Source organism: Ammospiza nelsoni, chromosome 20 (genome assembly GCF_027579445.1).
Source record: "Ammospiza nelsoni isolate bAmmNel1 chromosome 20, bAmmNel1.pri, whole genome shotgun sequence".
In the NCBI taxonomy this organism is placed as follows: domain Eukaryota; kingdom Metazoa; phylum Chordata; class Aves; order Passeriformes; family Passerellidae; genus Ammospiza; species Ammospiza nelsoni.
The window spans coordinates 6,457,941-6,484,112 of record NC_080652.1 but is presented as its reverse complement, the minus strand read 5'-3'; the positions used below and the strand labels follow the sequence as shown (position 1 = coordinate 6,484,112).

The following is a 26,172-nucleotide window of genomic DNA, read 5'->3' as shown; positions in this document are numbered from 1 at the left end:
AAAAAGTCCTTAAAAAACCAAACAGAAACCACTAAGAAAGACAATGTAAGAAAGTTACAAAAGCAATTAAGAATAATTGGTTGTAATTCTCAAAGTCTTATAGAGCAGAGTAAGAATAGTCAGAATTCACAAGTAAGCACTGCCATGTTAGTGTAAACTGAAGCAAACAAATCTTAATGAGGACAAAGAGGAGGAATTTTAAAGGCAACATTCAATACATTAATTAAAAACCCCCAAATCTCAGTTTGCTAAATTACTATATGACTCTTAGAATTCAATGTACATGTATGTAATTTGCAAAAAAATTCTTTAAAAGTCACCAGTTCCTGGTGACATGGCTGCATTTTCTGTCAAAATATTGCATACTAACCTGGTTTCCCCACATTCACACAGCTTAAAAGTTGTACAAGCAGCTTTAAGTCTAACAGGGTGGATGCAAGACACAAAACATGGGAATGAAATGCTAGGGATAATTTAAAAAATATTTAAGATATTTTTGTGCTTTAGCAGGTGACAGGTCTTCCATTGTAAGCCTCTAATGAATGGAGAAAGGCTTCTTCTAACTATTGTAGTAAATAAGCTGGAGATGACTAATGGGATACAGCATATTCTTTACTAAAGAAGTATTGACATAAATGGTCTTGATTTTCAGGAATAAAAACATTTTTGTTGTAGCAAGCAGAAAGCAAAGAACTCATGCAGAGTGAACAAGGGATTATTCAACATCTAGTGCCCAGAAACTGGAAATCACCCTCATACTACAAGCTCAAAACTAAACAGAGTTTTGTAGCAGAGTAAAAAACTAGGCTGTTGGGAACTTCTATGGCACAGGAGAAGCAAATGGTCTAAAAAAGATGATGTGCTGTAGATTTTGTTTTATTTTCTTGTTATGTGCTACTAAGCAATGACACCTACCTTCCAAGGAGAGGCTGTCTTAGAATCAGTTTCATCCTGTTTGAAAATGTGAAGAAACAGCTTTAAATACGAAGCAGAATCTAAAACTATCAGAATACAGTAAAAAAATCTTGAAAATATCTCTGTGTTCAATCCTTAACAGACTAAGTACATTTTTTCATGCAAGTATTTTTATCAGTTTGGCTTATGCTGCTTGCTTAGATCTGTGATGTGGGGCAGACACTCAGGAAATCAAGGGATCATATATAAGAAAATCTTTCAATGTCCATTCAAAGTCATTAGTGAGTTCCATCATGGAAATGAACTACAATTATGGCAGAACTTCTCCTTGTACATCCCAAACCTGTTACAATTGCCACTCCATCCACCTCAGAAATCAACACTTACCCTGGGCATCATCCCATAGACTTCCTGCAAAGTAGACAGGACAAACAATTTGTTATTTTCTAAGAGAAAGAATGATTTTCCAACATGCTTCACACTTAGTTGGCACAGGATAAAATTACTTACAGCACAAGTACGTAAAAAGCTGCCAAAAAAACCCCAAACCAAACCAGAAAACCCACAAACTCCCTCCACTCTGTATTTCACTTTATTTTTCTTTTCCCTTAGCATTCCTCACCCATTTTCCTGCATATAAATAAATGCTAAATTTCAAATTTATATGAAGCAAAGTTAATGCATGGATTCTCCATGACTTTTAATATTATTGTAAAGACTTTCCATTCCTAAGAAAAGAAAAAGCTCTAGATGCTGCTGCAATTTGCTCTAGCATTATTACAGAATATAATTCTAAAGGTCTTGAAAATAGCCTGAATCTTGAAATGCCAGACAAAGACAACAGATAAAAGAAAGAAGGAAAATATTTTGCTTCTTAGATTAGAATAAGGCAGAGAAAAGGAGCACCTGTTGCTGTACTGCTTGTACTTCATCTGCCATCAGCCCTTCTGACTCCAGGTCCTTGGCAACCTTGTTTATATCCTTCAGGCGTGACTCGTTGGCTTTGAGATCCTACAGAGAACAGGAAATATCCCAGCATTAAAATTCAACAAGCAGAACATGTGGAACAAGGTGGCTCCCCAGGAGAGCCCAGTGTGTGAACAGCAGGAATTGAGCACAGTGACCCTGAATTCCCATCCTGTGCCAGGGAATCCCAGCTGCCAGATTTTTTTTTTCCCTCCATATTTCAGGGAAATAACTCTACAGATGGAAACCAAATGCATCTTCCCTTTCAATAGGAATAACTTAGCTGAAGGTTATGCTTTACACAAACTGAAATTCCTCCAAAGCTTGGCAGACTCTACTGCAAAGTGTTGAAAGAGAGTTTCAGCTCTCTAGGAGCTGGGAAGCATGGAACAACCTGGAGAATGTAATCAAACTGAAGACACTTTAATATGGGATTCTCTATCCTCACAAAATTAAATTTAAAAATTAATTTATGCCTTCTATGGACCTTTTATGTCCAATCAAAGCCATATTTCCTTCTCAGCTATGAAGAATTGTCATGGATACATGATCAGAAAACCTGAAGGGAAAGGCCAAAATTAACATACACATTATGCAGCATCCCAACATACCTTCTGGAAATCATCAAATTTCTTCTGCAGAACCTCCACCTGCTCCAGATCAGCACCCACTTCCTCACTGGTGAGTGCTGCTTCCTTCTCATTGATCCACTGCTGCAGCTCGTTGGCTTCACGGAAAAGCATGAACTTCTTGCAGCTTTTTTCCAACATGCCTTTACGTTTTTCTCCCAGTTCCAGGAGAGAGTGATACCTGGGACAATCAGGAAAGGAAAGCAGGGAACAATCAGATGGAATTGAGTCCAATCACAGGAATTTTCTAAGTACTAGGGTCCCCAAAAATGGGAATCCCTGAACTATGTCCAGTTCTGCTACAGGATGAGCTACTCATGTGCAGTTGGGAATGAAGACTGTCCATGTCTCTCCTCCACATGGATTGCACACCAAAATGAGACTTCTCACATGCAACACCTCACTGGGCAAATGCAAACCCAAATCACAGCCTAGACTGGGGAAGGCTCTTAAACCACAGGATCACTGCAGGGCAGGAATGACTCCATAGGTTCTTGCTTGCCAAGGGATATTTTACTAGAGTACATCAAGTTTGCCATCAGGTTATGAAAATCCACCAGCCTCAGGACATAAACACCCTCACTAGCCATTTTCCCGTGCAAAATCTGCTGAATGTTTAAGCAAGGTGTGAATCTTTGATAACACACCTATATTCAACTGGGAAATCCATTAAACTCATTTAGTGTACGCTTTTTGTATCTGTGGAATTCTCAACATCAGTAATATTAGTCCTGCTTTACTTTTGGAAGAGACACAATATGAAACCTCAAGCATGTTTAAATTGATCTGCACAGGCAAATAAACCTATTAAGACCAGCCAGTTATTTAAACTACCTTGTAATCAACTAGACACAGATGATCCTACAAGACTTTTTCAAGCTAGTGCTGAAAAAAGCCAAGAGCAGTTTTGCACTTATACTGAATTACAAATCTCTCTAGCAATGCATAATGCCTGTTTTTTAAAATCCTGCATTCAGAAAAAAACACACTTAATACTCATTCTTACTTTATTTTAACTCTTCCAGAAGATAAGACATTTTAGCTGCATCTGGAAGGGTTTTTTATGTCCTGAATCAGTTTGGACATTGGTCTACCACAGTGATCAACAGCAGCAATAGATTCTCATTATTAAGGACATTCCTTCTGATGTTATTAAATCAAATAATACCAGACACTGCTGAGGTACCTGCAGGGCCTCAAATGGGGGTGTTTTCATTTCCCACCCCAAAGCACAAGGCCACAGACTGAGCAGTTACAACCTCCCAGCCTGAGGAGTTCAATCCTACAGCATTTTCCTAACCAACAGCTCAGAGATGACAAAGTCTCTTCCAAAAAATCCTCAGTATCCTGAGCTGTAATATCTATATACCAAACTGATAAATCAGCTCTCCTTCCATGGAAGCAGGGACTTTGTAGCTTCCTGTTTACTGTAGTTTAAGAGTGGGCAGTTTAGGAATCTTTCATATTAGATTTAAATAGAAACTTTCTAGCCTGACTTGAAGCCTGCCCTAACTGCAGCTGTTTGCCTCAGCAAACAATATTAGGTATTAAGTACTTGTAAAGCTCATAGAGGATCTGGGGCAAAACTCTTTCAGAAGTAAGCCTAACCTCAGAGCTGCTTTGCAACACTTGAGAGATTTACATAAAAGTGTCACTTTTAATTTTCAAGAAATACATTTGGTATGAAAAGCCAGGCACAGCCAATGAACACTGTGGATTTGGATTTCCCAGCAACTGCCACCAGTATAATGCAAACTTGATATCTTTTCCAGGAGACACAAACACAGATTTCAAAATTTAGTTAATGTTAAAATGAAGGAATATTCACTCTATATAAATAATGGTTTTTTGAGCACCCAGCATGAATGTTACTTTGTATGATAAACCATGACAGCCCCACCCTTCCTATACTCTTAGGACATTCAGATGTGATGCAATACTTGGTAGATGTATTTTATATATATTTATACAAACAAGGTAATATTTCCATCTGCACCTCAGAAAAAGCAGGAGATGCTTTTTAAGAAAAACAGTCCAGATATCCCTAAAGCCTCTTTGGTAAGCAAAACCAGAGTGATGGAATAAACATGAACCAATCCAGCAGCACAGAGGTGCCCAGCAAGATAAGCAGCTGCTTGTGAGGAACAGAGGAAACACAGACCACCACATTCATCTAAATTAATCCTCCTTGCAGAAATGGCCTCCTTCACGGCTCTTTGGAGCAGCATTCCCAAAGAAAGAAACAAAGGAAGGATGAGCAGTGACAGTGTGGAGACAGCATGGTTTAGGAAAGGGCTAATCCTACTCACAGTTCTTCGACCTGTTTCATACGCAGAGAGACACTGCCGACCTCCTTAGTAATGAGAGTCCTGCACAGACAGGGAGCACAGCAAACGCATGCGAAAAATTAGTCAGATTAACAAAAATAATGAAAGCAGCAGCTCCATCCATGGCTGGTCTGTGGTAGGAGATGGGTAAGAGTTCACATTTAAATGGAGAAAATTAGGTGTTGTTCAGAAGCAAAGCAAATCAGATCAGGAGTACAATTCATGTAAGGAAACCTCAGCAGTACAGTCGAGCTCTCTCTATAAGGTCTCCTCGTTTCCTCATGACTGTGCCATGGGATTGGAAACTAAAAGGTGGTCCCCTCTCCTTGGCTCTAAAATAAGGCACCTTGTTCTAGTCACTAAAATCCATATGCAAACCCATGGAGGGATATTGATATTGATAGGGATTGGAGGGATATTTAATAATGATATTATTAACATCCTGACCAATGTGCCACAATTCTCCAGCATTTTTTCTTCATGCTGGTAAAATGGTTTTTTGTTACAGGTTGGTGGGGTTTTTTGTGCTATTTTATTTTTTTAATTCTAGAGCTAAGGCTAGTAATTATTGCATGGCACTGTAATAACTGATGACTCAACACAACTGAGTGGGAAGGAATTCTGACACAGAACGACAGCATAGCTGCACAAACAGATGGGAGTACACAGAAAACTTTCAGCTTCAGCTTTCAAGTGGCTTGATAAGATGGGCTAGCACTCACAGCTATCACCCACAGCCCTTGCTTGAATTAATCTCCAGCCACCATGTGCTTTAAGAAGGTCATTACCAAGCAGCCTTGCAGTTTTCTGTTTGAAACGATATGCTGCTCTTTTAAAAAATATGATAAAAGTTGAAAAAAAAAGAAGGGGGGAGACACCTTTTAGCTCCTATAATGGCAACAAATATTGGCACCACATTTCAGAAAAAAAAGTGATGAGCTAGCAGCAAAGTAGCCCCAGCTCATAAGGAGGGCACCTTCAGAGGCAGCCCTGTATAGGGAGAGCACTGTACTTAATGGAATCAAATTTAAGAAAGCTTTTCAAAACAGATCACATGTTAAGAAGTGACAACTACATATACAAGAGTTGCTTAGGACATATATAATTCACAAACAAGTTAAGTAGTTAGGTACAAAAACAAAAGGAACACAAAATACTCAAGTCAGACAGTAAGTTGAGCTCTAGTGTCATGAGTTTAACAGTTAAAAATGGGAAAAGCAACAAGAAAATCTAGAGTAGGAATAAAGCAACTGAATCCGGTGCCTCTGGCAAAGGAGCCCCTTGTTTTGCTCCAATTAATTACTCCCTAGTGTAAGCAGCATTAACCTAAGCTGGTGGCAATCTGTGAAGCACAGGCCAAGCCAGCTGATGCTGGCAGTGTCACATCTCATCAGTCAGAGCTTACTGGTTGTCGATCTGCTCCTGGCGCAGCGCGATGCTGCCCTGCTCCTCCAGGAGGTTCTCTCGCGATGCAGACTGGGCAGGATCCAGTTTCTTCACATAGGCAGCAGGGACAAATCCCTGGCGGTCATTGACTTCCACCTTCCACCAGTCCTGGAAGCAAAAAAACCACAAAGGTCTGTGAGGACATCATCAGGCATAAAGAATGCTGGGCAAGTGAATGCTGCAAATCAGAGACTTGTATTAACACAAGGAAACCAGTGATGCTCTCAACAGTTTGTTCTTGTTATGGAGATCATTTCAAACAGTCTTTTGAAGATGGAGATCTTAATCCCATGTCTGCTTTTCTATTTGACCAAAAGTTCCTCCACATCAGGGATTTAAAGTTCTCACAGACATGTGTCCTGTCCTGGAAAAGTTGGCAGCTGTAGAGGAGTGATGGAAATGAAGAGGTTCAGCTGAAGTGCTGAATGGGGACATGGGCGAAATGTGCCAAAACCAAACAAAGCACACAGCACTGAGGGAGCCAAGCAGGGCAGCAAAGCAGGAGGCCAGAACCCACCTTGTTGGTACTGTTGAGTAAGGTGAGGATATCTCCCTTCTTCATTGTCACCTCCCGGGGACTCTTCTCCTGGTAATCATAGAGTGCCAGAACCAGCTCTTTTCCAGTTTCATCATCTGTGGGAGCAACTTGTTGCTAAGAAAAAAAAAAGGCACAAGAAAAAATTAGCTTCTACATGTTTATTACAATCAATGCTGTTGTCCTAGAATAGACTTCAGCCTTAGTTAAAGCTGCTGTAGAGTCAGTTTAGGTGCTGTCTGGGCTCAAACCCTGAAAACCACCACATTAAATTGTTTTACTTCAAAACAATACAGATGTCTTATGATTATAAAAACAGACAGCTAATTTTTTTGAAAAAATCAAGCAGAGTCTGCAATAACCTCTCAAAACCAACCACTGTTATCAAGCTTTGTTTTTACCTTTTGCTGACCCATGAATTTTAGGTACATGATTGGCATCTTTCCTTACCCTGCATGCCTGGGCCTGTTCCCTCAATGCCTGGATGCTGCTGCCATAAGCGGAGAGATCAGACATCAAAGCTTCATGTTTCTTCAGAAGAGCCTGAAAGTGGATGATAACAACATACACACCTTGCCATTTTACAAATATGCCTCTGCTTCAAATATATACTTTGACTCCATACAAAGGGAATGTGGGTTTTTCAGAGCTGCCAGCCTTGTGACTCTCATGGGAATAATCACTTCTATTTATTCACAGGCTAGATAGTGGGCCTAATGCTTCTAGTGCTTTGCCTCTACCTTATCTCAGCAACATTCTTTTGTTCTGACCAGAAATAACTATTTCCAGAGTGATACGGGTAAGTTTTAAGTGTGCCTTTAAACTGCACTTCATGTTTAACAAAATGTCAGTCAGCACTGCCTGGGATGTGGTGTTTGACTGGAGGATGATATCAATAAAACAAATCCAGACCAAAAAAATTACTTCCAGGCTAATGAACTGCTGAAAACCAGACTCCTACTGAAATGCTCATCTCACAAGGAATTTGCTGATATTATTTTCATTATACTTAAAAAAACAAAACCTTGTAAAAGAGTGCATACAGAGGTAAAGCTTCCTCACAGTTGGTTTAATATACTGAGCAGCAGAATTTCACATAGTTGCAATAGCAACTAAGACACAGGAAAATATGTCATCTTTTGACTAAGAGCCAAAATCTTGCTTGATGCAAGAATCCGCCCTCAAGAATCCTGAAATTATCACAGCTCATTTTTTACCATTGGACAAATCCTCACTGTACTTATGCAAAATAGATTTAAACAAGAATCTCAAATACCTCAGCAGAGTCTTCATCTTTCCCATAGTCTGTACTGCCTACAATGGGCTCCTTTTCCCTCATCCAGGATTCAGCCTCATTAGCATCAGCAAAGTACTGCTGAGCCTGCAGGGAATCCTCCAGGTCCTGCCGCCGCTGAGACGCTTTGGCTTTCAGAGAGTCCCACTTCTGGTTCAGCTCGTTCAGTTTGATTTTCACATCCTCAGCTGCAAAGTGTCCTGTGGAACAGAAGCAGAGGGAACTGAAGGACTTCAGCAGACAAAAGCAATAGACATTAAAAGATTACTTATAATTCTTCAAGGTCAAAAAGTCAGACCAATTTAAAGCCTATTTAGACTAGAATTATAAAAACGTAACTCAGCTGTCCTTTTGCCTCAGACTGGAAAACACAACCTGCAAATCAAGCTGTACCAGCATATCTTAATCAACAGGAATAAAATGAGACACATCTTAACATTTCTCAATGATGAAACAGAAAAGGTCATCTCTTTCCAGAGTTCTAGCAGCAGACAAATATTATTTCAGACCTGCAGGATATTTTTTCAAATTTTCATGTTAAAAACACCCAGTCAGAAATAAAGATGCTTATGTATTTAAAAGCAAGAATTACTGTCTTTGTAGATAATTTTCTCTCACATCAGGATTATGTATCTCAGAGAGAGTCCTTTAACAGATTTAATTATAGGGACTAAATACAATAGGCACAAAATTACTATATAAGTGTTCATCAAGAGTAGACAGAGATCTGTCAACATTCAGACAGGTTCCCATCTAGGAACCTATTTTTATTTTCAAGTGAAAGGATGACCAGGAATTCATCCTGCTAGCAGGTACCTGCCTATTATCAGGATAAAATCTGGAAGTAATTCTAAACTGTGCTGGGACAGAGAACTAAAGACTGCCAGAGTTAAAAGATATTGAGACATACCTTCTTCCACCATAGCATTTCCCTTCTGTGTGACTGCTTTAATGCGAGGCTCATGGCCTGCAATTTCTGCCTGCAAAGCTTGGTGCTTCTTTAACAGATTCTGGACACCAATTAAGTCCTTGCCTGAAAGATACAAAATAATTAAATCAGCTGAATCAGAGTCACTAAATCAAACAAAAATTTCAAGGCAGCTGCAGCCAGCAATACAGAAACTTGCACAGGGAGAACTCTAACAATGAGGACAGAGTACTATGGAAACCTACATTACCACTGCAATTACATAAGCAAAATAACAGAGACTTAGTGCAATGGCAAATTGTAACTCTGGGCAATGTTAATTACACCAAAAAGCTCTGAAATTTTCAGAGCATGTTCTATCAAGATACAATTTATAACAGAGCAATTCTGACATCCGAATCCTAGAGATCCCAGGATGGACCAACCTCGGTTTGTTGAAGCTGCAATAGGTTCTTTTTCCCTAATCCAGGTCTCCTCATCCTCGATGTCACGGAAAAGCTGCTGCAGGCGAAGAGAATCTGCGAGTTTCTGCTTGCGAGCCACCATGGGGTCCTTCAGAGCTTCGTAACGAGCCACTAAAGCTTCTTGTTTCTTCTTGATATTGTCAGCATCAAAGTGCCCAGCCTCCTGGAACTGGCGTGCCTGGATGGTAATGCCATCTATCCGATCCTAAAATTGATCAGCGACACCATTAGGTCAGAACTTCAGTGAGGTGGCTGCAGTGACTGAGAAGCTCATTTCTATGAAAGTTATAAGATATTATTTTAGAGACATACAAGTTATGTTTTAGTTCAAAATTATTTCTGAGAAGCAAACTATAAAACTCAAAGCTAAAAAAATTATAAACACCAGACCTGCTAAGGTCTCTGAGCATATCTGAAAATGCCATCTTTTGAGTGAGCAGATCTGAAAAGGCAGGAATAAAAATTATTTCCTTACCTGATGGGCAGCAACATCTGCCTCCAGCAGTGCATGTTTCTTCTGAAGATTCTGAACATTAGTAAGATCTTTTCCATAATCATCAGAAGCCAAGTGTCCTTCTACTTCATAGAGCCAGAGCTCAATGTCCTCCACATTGCGATTAAACTGCTGCTGCTGATTGGCTTCTCGCAGTTTTATACCTGAGAGAGACAGGCAAGAGGAGAACAGGACAGGTAAGTCAAGTGGAAACTGAAGTTAATTCATTTCCTAGAAAACTTCCTCTAGAAATTTGCCCATGTTCTCTTGAGCAAGTCATACCTTTGAGCTCAGTGGCCTCCAGAAGTTTCTTCCACAAGCTGATGACTTCATTCATGCGAGCTGCCACCTCATCGGACGCGTAGTGCTTGACATCAATGAGCTTCTGGCCAGCTTTCTCCAGGGCATCGATCCGGCTCTGGTTGGCAGACAGCTCTGCTTCAAAAGCCTGGTGCTTCTGAACTTTACCTTGCAAGTTTGATGGATCCTACAGATGAAGAAAGAAATAGAACATTTCAATGCTAAACCAGTACTCAAAGATCTCTGAAGAAGTTTTGAAATTGGACTACGTTCGTAGACATGCTATAATGTAACCAGAGGATCTGGTGCCAAAAATATGCCTTAAATCAGAATTCTTAAGCTATTGGACAGGCACAATTACTGCATGATGGGAAAATGCCTCTTGGGGTCATGAAGAAATTACACAATTCCTCCTGTTGCCATTAATACCACTGACTATCAGCAACATTTTCTTCGTGTCATTAGACTGATTAAGCCTGGTACTGCCTTAAAAGCATTCTACCATTCATCTTTGTGTTTACCTTGTAGGCCTCATCAGTTGCAGTTTTCATCTTTTCATTAACCCAGCTCTTGAGCTCATCAGAATCTCGGAAAAACTGCTGCAGATGGAAAGAATCCGCCAGCTGAGCGCGGCGGCGCATAGCTCTTTCATGAAGGGCATTTCGGCGGCTCAGCAGCTGAAAAAAGAAGAAAGGAAAAGGTTTTTAAATTCCTGAAGCTTCTAAGAACCATCACTGCATCCCTCTTGGGACAACTCCACTGATTTATCCTATATTGAAGTCAAGCCATGTAAAATAATAGAGCAGAACAAGATTTAACGCCTACAGTCCAAATGTATTTTGGATACTTACAGCATCTCTGCGTGTAGCAACATCATCCATGGCATAGTGGTTATTCTGAATCAACTTAGTAGCAAACTCATCTAATGCCTAGAGGGAAAACATGTTTCCATTTATTTGGTGTAATAGAAATTGCTTGTGCAAATTTGCTTAGTATATCAATTCCCCAAAGTTTATCACAGTAAAACTGACAGAAAGCCATTAGCAGATTTATCCTTACACCCTTTTCTCTCTGTATTCTCATCCTCTCCATGTGGAAGAGTGCAGTTTTTTGAGAAATATTCATCCACCTGTGTGCTGGTATGATAAGGATGCACCAGGTTACCTGGCTCTGTGACAGAAACCAACCCTATCCCATACTTTTCCCACTCTTTTCCATTTTAGAGACCATACCTGTTATTTAGAGCTAATACATCACACATAACAGAAGATCATTCTGCAAAGTCAACCCCATCCTTTACCACCAGTGTCTCCTCCCCAGTGAATAAATGCCCTTGTTTCACTTCTCATCCATTTAGTGATGGCCTAATGTCAATGTCTTACTGTGATTTTCTCCTCTTGGGCACTTAGGGATTTCTCAAAGTCTTCATGCTTCTTCAGAAGAGCCTCCACACTGTCCAGAGAATCACCAAGGTCTTCATTCAGCAGAAAAGCCTAAAGTAAGGACACAAACACATTTTTATGTTTCCATACTCAGCTGCTCTAAGTGAGCTCAAGCACAGCCAGGGATATTTTCTGCCATATGTTATTACTGAAAGGTGAAGATAGCATGGTTTTTGCTTTATGCTTTTAACAACCAATAATTCTTTTTAGCTTCTTATTCAACCAGCATTTTACAAGAGTTAACACACACAAAAGCCACATCAAGCCCACTTGTCACAGCTCATAGTTTCAGCATTTGATGGAAACAGCCATTGCACCATTTCAGGCAGTCAGATAAATAACTCTGCACAGCACCCACTCACTCGTGGGTGTTCATGGCACTGCCAGCAGGCAATACCAATTGCTTGAGCTTACAAAAGACAACCCAGAAATTAAAGTTCACCATATCTGGAGAATTCAAAGATATGCACTCACTTCTTGTTTGCTCATCCAGTTGTCAACTTGTTCAGTGTCTCTGTAGAAAAGCTGCAGATCCATGCACTGCTCATACTGCTGCCTGCGGAGCTCCCACAGTTCCAGCAAGGCAGACCTTTCATCTGAGAGGATGGTCAGCTAATTGATGGGGAAAGAAAATATAATAGTTTTATTTAACACTCTAGAGTTCACTTCCATCTCAATGTAAAATCAAATTGTCATCTAAAAAATGGTTAGCACTGAATTGAAAATGACCTCCTCTGTAAACAATGAAATCTCCAGTTCCTGATGTGATCATCCTTTTAAATTAAGGGACACAGAAGAAAGAGAAAATTCTTCTAGGAGCTCTTGCTCTCAGCTTACCTTTTCTTTAACTTCATCAGAAGCATAGTGCCCAGCAGAGAGCAAAGCCTGGCCTGACTCATCAGCAGATTTGAAGCTGTCTTCATGGGCATCAATTTCTCCCTATGGAAGGACATGTGAAAAAGCTGTTACAAAAATTTATCTTAGCACAGAGCGTCAGAATTACCTTACAATGCATGTAAGGTAGGTATAAATTTCTACATTAAAATGAAACTAAAAGTTCATTTGAGCTGAATTCTTTCTGCCTAATTATAGGAATTCCTCATGATGGAGAACAAAAACAGTCATTAGTCCAACTGGCTGCTATCAGGCCTACTTTTTATAAAATATTATCATAAGCATTCTTAAATACTTAGTATATATCTACCATCTAGAAACAATTTAAGAATATTAAATCAAGACAGCAATCTAGTACTCTGTCTGTTGCATGATCAAAGCATTCCCGTGCTACAGCACTGACTCAGACTGTGTTAGACACACAAATCAGAGGGCTGCTGACTGGATTTTCTGTATAACCACTCTACCTTATGTTCCTGATGTCTGTCTAGAAGGGCTTCAGCCCCAGCCACATCATTGGCAAGTTCATCAGCATTTATCAGAGCCTTCATCTCAGTCACCCAGCTGGTGAGGTCCCGGAAGTCTGCGAGAAAGCGCTGCAGTCTTGGGTAAGCAAAGCAAAAAAATTATTAGGAATAATTAATTTGCAGAGTTTCTCTCCCTTTCCCCAAAGAAAGGGTTACAAACATAAAAGCTGTTCTTTAGATACAAATAAAACAACACGAAAATCTGCTCAGAATATTAAATAACTAAATATGCTTTCAATCAAAAAAGAAGTCTTTCGAAGTTATGAAAATGTTGGGTTTTAAATCAATGTCTCATATATTTTGTATATAACTTATATTGTAAGCAAAATTAATATTGCTAACTACACACTGAGGACAACAGAAATCAAAATATAGTTCTCAAGATAATTCACAGGGCTGCTTTTGTCATAACAGTGTGTGGGGGAGTGAACTGACAGAAAATTTCAACTGCACATGCCTCAGCCCTAAAACAAGCAAACAAATCCTCAAATTCCTTCCAGAAAGCCTTTAGTTGTTGCCTTTGGCATATGCTTAACACTTATCAGCAAATGTGATCAGTTTCTGGTTCCCTTTTATATTTGCTGTTAATTGCTCTGAAGAGACTATGGCAGGGAAGGTAAAGAAAAAGATTAGTTGTGTGGGTCTCCACTGCCAAAAATCCCACATTGTGGGAAGGAACAAAGGGCAGAAAAACAAAACCAGAAAGGATGTAAACTAACCACCATATTGGGATTAGTTTGTTTTTAGAATGGCTTCTCAACAGTAATCTAACAGGTTATGTTTCAGAGACCAGGTTAGCATAGACAAGACTGGATGAACAAATTCCCCAGCAAAAAAAAAACAAACTACCATAGAAACAGGGAATTAATTTGGTCTCAGACAATATATCAAACAATATAGCATACTTCAGTCTTCATAGAGACTCTTAAAGACTAGTGAACAGATTTGTAATAAAAGTATTAAAACAACTTTTTTTTCCAGCAAAACTGAAACATTTTCAAACAATGTACTTCCAATGCATGTCTCAACCTAGATGGAGAAAACAGCAAATGTCCTAAAACATCACTGTGTCTATTTTGATAGTTGATCCACATTTAGAGAATAACAAAAAGCTGCAATAATTTTTCAATCACATAAATATTTCTTTTTTTCAATCACATAAATATTTATTTTACAAGAAGTTAGCGCAAAATAGAATTCGGTGAACAAGACTGCTCTTAAAATACCAGAATCATCCCAAAATTTTGGAAATGGCACACTTTTGTTCTCCTTCCAAGAGGCCTGTGTCAGATGTGCCCCAGGAGGGAAGCAGCCCTGTCCTGCTGCAGTGACCCACCTGTAGGAGTCGTTGAGGCGAGCGTGCCTCTCTGCGGCCAGCGTGCGGATCTGCTCCCAGTTGGCGATGAGCTCCTCCCGTTTCACTTGGATTTGGGAAGCATTTATTGGGTGAGACTGCTGCAAACGGTCAGCTTCTGCACACAGGGCCTTCACCTAAACCCAGGCACAAACAGAGTGAGCTTCCAGCCTTTTCCAAGCTGGTTACCTCATTTAAATACATCTCACGGGTACCTTATCCTCCAGAGCTGCCAGGTCTCTTTCCAGGCCTTCGTGCTTGCGCAGTAATGCTTGCACGCTGGCTAAATCTCTGCCAAAATCATCTGAGGCCATCAACTGCCCTTTCTCCTTAATCCAGCTGATTGTTTCATCCACATCCCTTCAAAACAAAGCACAAATTGAAAGCAGATTGTCTTGTATGGAAAAAGGAAGGAAGCAGGATGTGTTCCCATACGTGTGCCAGACATACCAGCATACAAACCCATATATATAAACACCGCAGCCAACTACAAACATCCTTTAGAAAACAAGTAAGTAGACTTTCTTTGCATCTCAAGAAACTTTGAAGCATATTAACAGGCCACTGTCCCCCAGGAATTACAGGACCACCGATCACTGTCAAGGAGTGGATCTATTTCCCACTCTGGACCCTTCCCCAACTTAATTACAGCAAATCTCAAAATGCTGTAGACGGAGATGAGAATAGAAAGACATTGCTCAGAGCCTCCAGAACAACTGGGCTGACATCCAGCAAAAAAAGCACACCCCACTTAAGGTTCATCTAGGACAGAACTTGGGGAAAAAGCCCTCAGAGGAAAGGAGTGCAAAACTGCCAAATTCTGAAAAGCTCCATCTAAAGTAATTGTAGAGCAACGAGGTCTTCATTCAGCAAGTCATGCAGAAGAGCAAAGCAAAAGGAGACAGTAGCTCCTCTCATGCTACTGTGTGCAGCTGAATGCATCATTAAACACCCACACAAGGGTTACATCATTCAGCAGATCCAGCCAAGTTCATACCTGTTGAAACGCTGAACTTCAGCTGCCCCAAAGAGTTTTCCCTGCCTCTGAAGGGCAAGTCCCTTCAGACGCTGCCAGCTTGCATTTACTTCATCTTGTTTGGACTTTATCAGTTCCTCTTCAGGATGTGTTTCCTGGCAATCAAAGGACAAATCTATTTTCATATGTTCTTGGCTTTTACATCCATTGACAAAACACTGTTGGTCTTCAAGAGATCAATTTATAATTACTGTCCTTTCCAGATGATCACCCAATTCAATAGTTTCCCTGAAATTTCACTGTGCAAACATTCAATACTCATGTAGTGTTTTCCCTATATACTGATTAGGCCATGGCAAGAGGGCTATAAACAGTATCTTCTTTTTCCCTGGAATGCCCTGCCTCCATCCTTAATCAGGCCCCAGATATCAATCCAGAAGAGATATTAAACCTCCCTGTCCAAGGGAAATAAATTTAACCCCAATATGACAGTTTCTCTTACTAATCACAGCTCTCCACATTTTCAGGAGCATTCCTAGATGGGGCAGTTATTCAGGCTGTTCAGCAGAACCACCAGTGAATCAAATGGTGACCATTTTAGGTGAAGAAAGCCAAGCACCAAAGCTTTGCTCCAAAGCATGTGGAGCAAAGCTTAAAGATCTGCCCCAAACCAGGGGGGAAAGAGGGGAAGTTACAAATGCTTGCTGTGGTAACTGACTTGCTAAGAGAGATTTTCAACACCAATAAATGCTTACCTGGATAAGTTTGCCAGCAAACTGGTTCACTTCATTTACTCTTTCTTCATGAGCTGCAAGATCTGTCTGGAACTCTTCAAACTTCTTTTGCAAAACTTCAACATGCTCTAAGTCCTGTCCAAGTTCTTCTGATGTCACTATTGCTTCCTAGTACATTGAAAAAAAAAAGTTAATTTCAGTATATCCTATGGGAAATCACTATTAAAACTAGGAAGCACACTGTCCTAATTTTCAATAGGTCAAAGACAATCACAGTGTTCAAGGTCAGACTTAAAATGATGAAGTTTATTATTATTATTATTATTAAACTCCATTCCCTGCCCCAACATCTACCTATTATTGCAGAAAATATGCCAGATCAGTAAGGTGATTATTTTTTCATCTTCCTTAGTCACAATAATTTTTCAAGTACAAATTCCTACCACACAGAGTGATTAGAATTTGTTCCTTTTTACATTGTTTGTGGGCATTTGCTGTAGGATTCTGATGCAAGATTCCTGCACAAGAAGTGCAGTGTTGTATTCAGTAACAGTTATACACGGTTTACAGTTTGAACCCACAATGATACAAAATAGCAAACCATCATTTAAGGAAACCAGTGTGATTATTTTGTGGCTTTTTTTTCTTTTGATAGTGTGGTTTGTGGTTTGCTTCCTTAGAGTTCAAAGAATCAAGAGCCAACAGTCCTCCTGCAGTTCATGTCCTTACAATATCTAAAGATATTCCAATCATTTAGTAACTATCTACACACTGCTTGTTGCTTGGGCTGGCTCCTTTCTGAAACAAATAATTTAGAATATTTATTTTAAAATATTTGCTTTACATGTTGAAGATTTCCCTTAGAGGAAACTTGAATTTTATTTGTCTTCTCAAAGCAAAGGATGAATTGATTATGCTAAAAGTACTCTCCAACAAACAGGCTTCTTCTTAAACTAATAACTTTTATTGCTGCAACAAAACAGTAGTACTTTGCACACACACTGCTGATGCAATGTGAATAGCTAAATAAAACATACAGGTGCCTTTACAAGCTTTCTGAGACTACCTGACCTCCAGCAACTCTTTGCTGACAGACATTTTTCACACAAACACATCAGATTTCCATCAAGGACACAATAAAGGGAGGTAATTATACACCTTGTCATTGATCCAGTCCAAGACATCTTCACATTCCCGTAAATATTGCACCAACTTCTGTGCTTGCAATAATTTCACTCCCTTCTCTCTCATCTTTTCCATCAGTAATTCCCATAGTCGGTGCAGCTCCTGCAGGCGAGTCTGAAACAAAAGGATGTTGTTATTAAAATCCCCTGTCAAAGAAGATGAGATTTATTCCCTTCCTGTCCTTAACAGTAGATTTATTTGTTGTTCTGAAGTTGTACATCCTAAATCTTACTTTAGACAAAGGGCAAGGGACAAACCTCATGATTTTATCTCTAGTGAATAGTTTTCAAATTATGTAAAGTGTTGTAACACAAAACTAGAAATTACAGAACTGAATATTTAGACAGGGGTGATTAATTAATGAAGCTATCAAATAGTTATCTTTAAGTAACTATGAGCTAAACATCGTGAGATAAAATTTGATTTAAATTCTATGCTAATATGAAGTCATGCCAAAAACTTGCTGGCTCTCCCCTTCAAATGTTCAGTCTTTTATATGAAAGTCAACTCCCAATAAGTGTGTAGCATCTTCCTTTGGGAATTTATTCTTATGTAAGACAACACATTTGCTTTAAGTCAAACTTATGCAATTTCACTGTATTTTAACCACTTCTCCTAACACTAAACACTTAACCCTAACATATTTTGCTAACTTTGTGAAGTGACATGATATGGACATACTAGGAGCAATTACTAGTTTTATTACTCAGTTTCTCTGGCTGCAGTTGGCCTCTCAATACTATTGGGAGTAACTAGAAACTTTATAGACAACAAAAAGTAAAACCACACTCCCACACATGCACACAACTTGCAAAACAGGAAAGTAACTGCTCCACCCATTGTCTATTACACTTTGCTCATCAAGACCTGAAACTTGAAAGTCATTCAAGAGAAGCTTTTGAACATCATGGGTGGATACCACTTGATCCACTCAGAAAGTTCAATTAAAGAGGTTTCAAGGGAGGAAAGAGCTCTGAGCACTGCCCAGAAGGATGGTGCAAACTGTCAGCTAAGGAAGGAAGGAGACATTGCAAAAACAAGTTGCACTGCAGAGCCACAAGCTTCACCTACTCGTATGTGGGACCCCACTTGGGTGGCCGTGACTATCGGGCGCTGGGCAGTCCGGTACGGCGTGAAGGACTGAACCAGTAAAGGCAAGTTAGAATGAAATGCTGAACTTATTAATTAATAATTTGATAATCACTACAAAAACATCTCATCTTCAAACAGTTCTCCTCAGAACTGGATCCAAAAGAAGGTATGAGCTGGGTGCTCGTGAAAGAGAAAAACACCTCTGAGATTTACAAATATAAATTTTCTCATGATTTCACTAATCAAATACCTGTAGAATTTTAAAGAGAGGTTTTGAATATAGAGCTATCTGTGCAATCTGAACAAAGTGCTTAAGGAAAGGCCTGTAAGAGGCAGGGAGGGAAAAAAGCCTTAAAACTCACTCTTATGGTTTCAGATGCAAAATGGCCTTCATTGATCATCTGATTTCCAGTCTCATCCAGTTTAATGATGGCTCCTGAATTGGCCTGCACCTCAGCTTCAAAGGCTTGGTGCTTCTGCAGCTTCCCCTGAAAGGAAAACATCAAAGAATGCAACTGAGATTTGGTGCAGGGACTCTTCCACATTCCCCAGCAGCAAGATTTTAAGTGTATTTTATGCATATTCAGGACCGACAAACAAATACTAAAACTGCACAGTTGAAATCAGTTGTATCATGTGGTGGATCAACAGGTGGATTCAAACATCTCAGTTTCAGTTTGTTATTTCTTGTCTTTGCTCTTGCACATGACAGTGTTCAAATCCCTAAGAACCTGCCAGCTACTTCTTCCACAGAAGCTTACTTCCTACAAATATATATGGGGTTTTCTGTGGAAACAATAAGTGATAATTCACATTTATTCACAGAGTTAAAGCATCCAACAAATTCTAGGACTAAGCAAAGTTGCTTTTACGCTACATTACACTGCAACTTTTTCTATGCTGATGTAGCATCTAATCCATATTAGAACTATTACATCAGCAAAAAAGCCAGGCTTTTGAAGAGCACTTTGCAAGGTCATGGGTATTTGCATCCATCTTTCTACACTCTCAGATCAAGTTTCATTTCTGTGTTTGTTCTATCCCAGCTGACCTGTAACACCCTAAAATCAATAGTACAGGAAATAGAACGTGGCAGGAGGACTTGCCTGCAAATTGCTTGGGTCTTTGTAATTTTCATCAGATGCAATCTGCAGTTTCTCTTGGATCCATTTTTCAAGCTCATCTGCATCACGCTGGAAGAACTGGAACCGATAGGAATCCTCAAGCTTTTGGCGCCTCAGAGAAGAGAGTTCCTTGAACCTGTGGTAACGATCCAAAACTTGCTGGCGCCTTTCTTGGATGTCTTCTGCTGTTTCCAGCACTTTTACACCACTTGGGTCCATTTTCTGAAAGCAAAAATAAAACCCCATTATGTTTGTCTTACAAAACATTGGTAGATCAGGAAGAGATTCATGCAGAAAAAAGTGGTTTTTTAAGATCACAAGTGGTTTACTTACAGTCTTACTCTGTGTGTGCAGGTATGTGTATAAAACCTTACATATAAATAAAACCACACTTGTAGCAGAAAGTGGTAAAGGAAAATTTACAAAGACATTTAACACCTATTTGGACAAATATGGCTGCAGCCATATGAAGTCTGTGTCATCTCAAACTGTAGCATGCAAGTGTCCAACACAACAGCTAAAAATGTGGGTTTGTGCACAAATGTGTGTGGATACAGATATGACATATTTCTTGTGCAACACAAAATACCTCTAAATATTTTATTTAAAATATTTAATACTAAAGAATCTTTGAACAACAGTTAAGTGGCCCACATGTATCTATATACACTTACATACATATATAGACCCACACTCTCTGTCCGATGCATCTCTTCTTTATTCTCCCAATTTAAAAAAGTTACAAACCCATCCAGCCACTCTCTACATAACCTTTTAGAAGCCAGTGAGAGGCTTCACAGATGTGACCTTAGTCAAGTAAGGCAAGGAGCATTTTGCTTAACCAACGACCTTGCTCTGACTGAAAACCCTTTCACATTGCTTTATGTACTAAAACTTAATATTGTTACCACAGGCAGCAAAGACCTGAATACTGATCTGTTTTTTCTTTTTTATTAAAATTGGAACAACCTTTAATTTTCAGTTTCTCAACTTTTCCAAAAGCAACTTGATTTTCAGTAAAAATCTGGGCACTAGAATAGAACTCTAACACAAATTTTAAAAGTGGAACTATTATTATCATTGAAGTTTGAATACTTAACCACTTATTTAACAACTAACTGCATATCAAGAGGTTGCTGCAACAAACACTCTGTGCCTGAACAATTTTGCAATTAATGTCTTGGTGTACAAGTGATTACACCAGTCACTCACTTAATGCTTTTCTACCAATTCTGCACTCTCCAAATTAAAGGTACTTCTCAATCCTATCGGACAGGGAAGAAACCCAGACTAGAATTGCAGACCAGAAGGCATGGACAATCAGTTAAAACCCATCATTAAATATTAAATTGTTATTTAGTCATTAGTTAACTGCATGCTTTAATTAGACAGGTATCTCGCATAATTGTGTGGAAAACTCCACAGGCTGGAAAGTGATCTACAGGGCCACGTTTTCCAAGCACTTGTAAAAGGACAATGTGACAGAAAGGAACATATGGGGCTGAACCCACACATTCCTGAGCTACCCTTCCAAGGTCCCCACCCTGCAGAGGACAGCCGTGCCAGCAGCACTCCTGGCTCCCATGGACTCGGCCCCAGCTGCACTGCAGCACTTGCAGGAAGGAAAGAAAATTCTGCTTTGGTTTTCCTTCCACTCATTACTGTCAAAAGAGGGCAAGGAAAAAAAATCACCCCAGTGTGTGCAGACTGTGTTACATAAATGAAACCCAGGTTTTGCCTGGCAGTGCTACCAAAATCTCCACTTGATTAGTGTCTCTGAGTATTAAAAGCTCAAACCCCTGAACATAACTCGAGCTCAGGCACAGATATGGTTCCCTGAGAAAGCAGCTGTTTGTTCCAGCACTCTTTCAAACAGCCTTTTTCCACCAGGAAAGGAAGTTATTGCTAAGAACTTCCTTTCCTGCTCTGTCATGCTGTGTTGTAATGCCAAAACCACTTATTTTAAACTGCTTTGTGTTCAGGAATAACCCAGGGGCAGCTGGTCTAATGTACTGCATGGCTGGAGCCCCTCTGCTGATTCTGGGTTTGGGCAATGCTGGGAGAAAATTAAATCCTGGTCAGTCTCTGGAACACTGTACACTCATTCATTGTACAATACAACTCAACTTGTATTTCAATATTAAAAAATAACCTCCACAAAGTGATTTGAAAACATTTAAAATTATTCAATTATTTACAATATTAATTTAGGGAAATATTTAAATTATCATTTCAAACATTGTTACAATATTGAAAGTCAAATGGGAGACGTTCTGTAATTTACCCTGAGAGCTGGTTTTTCTCTCACCACACAAGGCAGGCAATCTGGCTCCTCTTTTTGCTGGAATTGGTTAAAAGAAAGGCTCCTTTTGTAACTACAGTGGAGCGAGTCAATTGTAAAAGAAGTGCTTTAGTGGAGCAATAATGGACTGTTCTTCCTGCAGCCCCAGCCGACGTCAGCAGTGTCTGTGCTGCCAGAGCCACCAGGGAGCTCAGAACTCCAAAGTCCTGGATGCTGCAGAACAATGCAGTCTCCCTGCCTCCCATGGTGTCACCTCAACTGCAGCACTGCCTGGAATACCAAACACCCCTCCCAAAACTTCTTGGTTCAACTACACCCTTTGAGGACACCTAGGAGACACCTCTGCACTTCCTGCACGAATCCCACCAAGTAAAAGTTGTGCTTTGTGTTTTTAAGGTGAGCAGCAGTGGGATGTGCCTGTGCCAGGCTGTCCCCAGATAACCGGAGTCACGCCCGGCACAGCCGGTGCAGGGAGATAAGGACAGGACGGGGCTCAGGGAACTTTCCAGGCCCCAGACAGCAGGTCTGGACTGTCCTGGTGACATTTCATTCCTCCTTTCGTGCTATAAGACTAACATTAGGTCAGCTTATGTCTTAACTTGAAAAAAATCAGAAATGCTTCTTCACACTGCACCGTTGTGGTGATGTTATTTAGAAAGGAAAAGAAACATCCAACAAAAAGTAGGAAAATTAAGGGAAAAAACCCGAAACAACAAAACAAACTTACTACTCTCATTCTTCCATCTCTGCCTCCCCTAGTCAAATCAAATGGTCCATAATAGCACATTAAATATACAACTGCAGGTATTTACAGACACCGCAGTGCAACAACGATGATGTCAGCAACACCATTCACGTTCGGGAGCAGCGGCATCGGGCTGGCTTCAACAGGAATTACAGCGGTGCCACAGCAGAGCTGTCAGCACTTCCCTTACCAAAACATGTTTTCAGGGATTTAAAAGCACCAATGTGAAATACATTCAGTGCTAGGCAGAAGGTTTTAGTGTATTTTTAAAAGCAATTACACAAAGCTTCAAAAAAAATTTAACTCCTTTGCCTGAAAAACAATCAGATATCAGTACATAAAGATCTTCAGAAGTAGTAAAATAATTTTCTCTTAAGGCAAGTGCTCATGTGTTACACATATGCATCATACATGACCTCAGCAGTAGCCTGTAACAGGAATATTTTCCCTACCAAGACATTCCTGCTTCCCAAGTATGCACATATGAACAGCTCAATGCATTTTTTTAATGTTCATCAACATCACACATCGTCAATCTTGTCTAAGGAAGATTTAACTGATATCAGCTACTCCCTCCTGGGAAATGGGAACAGATTGCTGATCTTTCTTCTTTAAGTAAAAAAAAAACTGATGTGAAAATAACCTTCAAAAGGACAGAGGAAAAAATAACACACATTTTCCCCAGCTTCCATTTTGCCGATCCACAGCTCCCTAAAACACCAGGGAAGAAACAAACCACCATGACTGCCTGGCTCAGGGAAGTCCATAAGCACTTGCACTGCTGGAAAATCAAAGAGAATCCTTCTGCCAACATGCACAGCTCCTGCAAAGGGAGCCTGAGCATGGTGTGTTACAGAGAAGGAGCTAAAGGATGCCCTATCCTATCCTAGAGATTGGGACACGACTGGGACAAAATTAATGCCCGGCCTTTTGGTTTGTTGAATTTAACTTTTACAAAATAAAGACATTTTAAGGTTAGACAATGTGCAGCAGAACATTGTGTCCAAATATGCTATTAAGGAAGGTCACTGACAGCCCCAAACCTCCACAAATTCCAAGCCAGAAAAATCAGACAAGCACTGCAATACCAAAAAAAAACCCCAAAAACAAGATGTGCTAAAGTTGTTGTAGATGCTGTAGAACGAACCACAGTGCAGGTAAAATTCAAACCAGCCCCAAAATTTGGGCAGGTATTGCAGGGACACAGAAAACGTCACATTAGAAGGAAAAAAAAGTAAATTGTTTAAACCAAAGTGGTTGCAAAGCTAGTGATTTAGGCTGACAAGAGGGTTTGAGCACAGTCTCAACTATGCACTTCTGAAATATGAAGACAGATAAAGACCTGCTCATTTTTAGGCATTTAATCACAAAATCTCAATTCCGCTATTTAAACAACTGCGTTGAATTTCTCATCTGAATTTGGTGTCTTCACACAGAAGGGGGCTCTTTTGGATTTGCTTTTGCTTTAACATCACAGACCTTTGATAGAACTGTCCAGGGCTGGCAAGGACTGCACTCTGCTGAGACTCCTGAGAAAGCAAATTACCTTGACTGCATTGCAGAAATGCAGAGTTTACAGGTAATGCAAGATTATATAATTAACCCCAGCACTTCTCATCCCCATTTGTTATCTTTTCATTATCCTTCTAATTGCAGTATAAACATTTACATCACTACCATTTCCAAATAAAATCTAGTTGCTTGTGTTCTCCAGCTGGAGTCTGATCCATACATCCTATTTATTTTATCACCACTGAAACAGAAGCATCACTGTGTAGAAACAGTTACAGCACAACAACTCAAGGATTATAAATTTGTGCAAGTGGATGAATAGGAACCAAACCAACTTTGAATGCACAATGTAAATCTCCTCACAGTTGATTTGCAGAAGCTATAAAGAAAAAGATTCCACTCAAGTACATGTTAAAATAAAAACCTCTTGGAAAATTAATCAGTATCAAAACCTGATTATATTGAACTATAACTCCTATAAAATGTTCACACGTCATGCATCACAGATAGAAATTAAGCAACTCAAAGTATTAAAGGAAAGGCAGATCAGAATCACACTAAGTGCACATAAAGCACCTGCTGTATAGAATAAATTCAAACCAGTGGCTTTTGTTACAAACAGGTCACTGCAATAAAGGCAGGCAAGTGTGGCAAGGACACTTCATGCATTATGGAAAAATACCTGGACTTTGACTTTACGAAACGATGACAACATGATGGAAGAATGTAGAGTCTAAAAGGGAGGGGGAAATCAAGATAACGTTCAACTAACAACCAGCATAAGGATATGGCTGAAATCTTTCTGTCACAGTACCTGTTAATCACTTTCCTTTTGCTTCCTTGTCACATAAAACAATTTGGTGTTAGTGTTACCCAAGCTATTGAAAATGACAAGACCCCCTCATGCAAAAAGAAGGTTACAATATCAACAGGAAAACGAAGTTAATTCAGTATGTACTAACGTTTCCAGTTAGTTCAAAACAAACCAAAAAACTACCATAACCAGAAGGTCAAAACAGAAAGTAAAGCAAGTTATCTGGACTTGGCAAATGATGGTTCTGGGTACAGTATAATCAAGTGTGACAGCTTAATGTGAAGACAAATTCAATCAGAAGGTTTGGAATGCAAATCTCTACAAAAATGTTGACTTTCAATCGCCACAACAAAAAATAGACAAGTAGCAGTTGCGACAGAAGGTATTTTTTGAGATGTAGCTGTTAAGGGTGCCCAATCCACTGAATTTTTAGCTGAAAATTTCCTTTCCCAGCCCCATGGACATGCTGCAATCCCTCCATGGAGAACTGCAGCAGTGTGTGTGTGCCCTTGTGCCTGCTGGAGCTGGGAGGTCTCTGTGGCGTTTGACACACCTGGGTCAGCTGCAGCAGAGCCGGGACCTTCCCCTCTGCTGGATCCAGCACAGATCCAACGCCTCTGCTGGATCCAGGGCAGCCCAGCACAGATCCAACACCTCTGCTGGATCCAGCACAGATCCAACGCCTCTGCTGGATCCAGGGCAGCCCAGCACAGATCCAACACCTCTGCTGGATCCAGCACAGATCCAACACCTCTGCTGGATCCAGGGCAGCCCAGCACATTCCCCTGCTGGATCCAGCGCAGCCCGGGCCGGGCTCCATCCCCGGCATCTGCAGTCTGCTCCACCCCATTCTTCTGCTGCCTACACTCACTCCAGGGACAAATGGAAAAAACAAACTCCCACACTACACTAACAAGCTGAGAAGAAAAGGGAGGAATTTATATTATTTCCTCCCATAAAGGGGAAGTGATCAGTTGTCTCCAAAAAGCAATGTATTTATGATTGAAACAGTTACAATCCCATAAATACATTACATGGGCCAAAAAAGGGCAGAAGACACCAAGCTATTTGTGTTAAATTACTAAGGTTAGTTGTAAATGTCATAGCTGAGAAACACCAATTTCTCACCAAGAGGTACCACCCTCCACCAAGAGAATTAAGGCCTCTCTTATCC

The 26,172-nt window shown here is 40.0% G+C and overlaps 1 protein-coding gene across 4 annotated transcripts in view; it reads right to left on the bottom strand.

Annotated features, from left to right (window-relative positions):
- Positions 1-26,172, bottom strand: part of SPTAN1 (spectrin alpha, non-erythrocytic 1) — a 45,881-nt gene that overhangs the window by 17,847 nt on the left and 1,862 nt on the right. For 2 of the 4 annotated variants that reach the window (XM_059486433.1, XM_059486430.1), the window contains exons 1-27: positions 24,867-24,914; positions 19,608-19,847; positions 18,864-18,989; positions 17,383-17,523; positions 16,246-16,392; positions 15,512-15,645; positions 14,730-14,874; positions 14,497-14,651; positions 13,101-13,236; positions 12,577-12,678; positions 12,214-12,351; positions 11,680-11,790; positions 11,149-11,226; positions 10,819-10,974; positions 10,280-10,484; positions 9,980-10,161; positions 9,466-9,709; positions 9,023-9,145; positions 8,095-8,312; positions 7,269-7,361; positions 6,801-6,935; positions 6,243-6,391; positions 4,820-4,879; positions 2,493-2,691; positions 1,822-1,926; positions 1,303-1,326; positions 916-951 (exon numbers count right to left, since the gene is read on the bottom strand). In XM_059486433.1, the coding sequence (XP_059342416.1) occupies positions 916-951; positions 1,303-1,326; positions 1,822-1,926; positions 2,493-2,691; positions 4,820-4,879; positions 6,243-6,391; positions 6,801-6,935; positions 7,269-7,361; positions 8,095-8,312; positions 9,023-9,145; positions 9,466-9,709; positions 9,980-10,161; positions 10,280-10,484; positions 10,819-10,974; positions 11,149-11,226; positions 11,680-11,790; positions 12,214-12,351; positions 12,577-12,678; positions 13,101-13,236; positions 14,497-14,651; positions 14,730-14,874; positions 15,512-15,645; positions 16,246-16,392; positions 17,383-17,523; positions 18,864-18,989; positions 19,608-19,847; positions 24,867-24,899 (3,615 nt within the window). In that variant the 5' untranslated portion in view covers positions 24,900-24,914. Of the gene's footprint in view, positions 1-915; positions 952-1,302; positions 1,327-1,821; positions 1,927-2,492; positions 2,692-4,819; positions 4,880-6,242; positions 6,392-6,800; positions 6,936-7,268; positions 7,362-8,094; positions 8,313-9,022; positions 9,146-9,465; positions 9,710-9,979; positions 10,162-10,279; positions 10,485-10,818; positions 10,975-11,148; positions 11,227-11,679; positions 11,791-12,213; positions 12,352-12,576; positions 12,679-13,100; positions 13,237-14,496; positions 14,652-14,729; positions 14,875-15,511; positions 15,646-16,245; positions 16,393-17,382; positions 17,524-18,863; positions 18,990-19,607; positions 19,848-24,866; positions 24,915-26,172 lie in introns of those variants that run through there. The other 2 variants (XM_059486431.1, XM_059486432.1) reach the window with 2 other exon arrangements.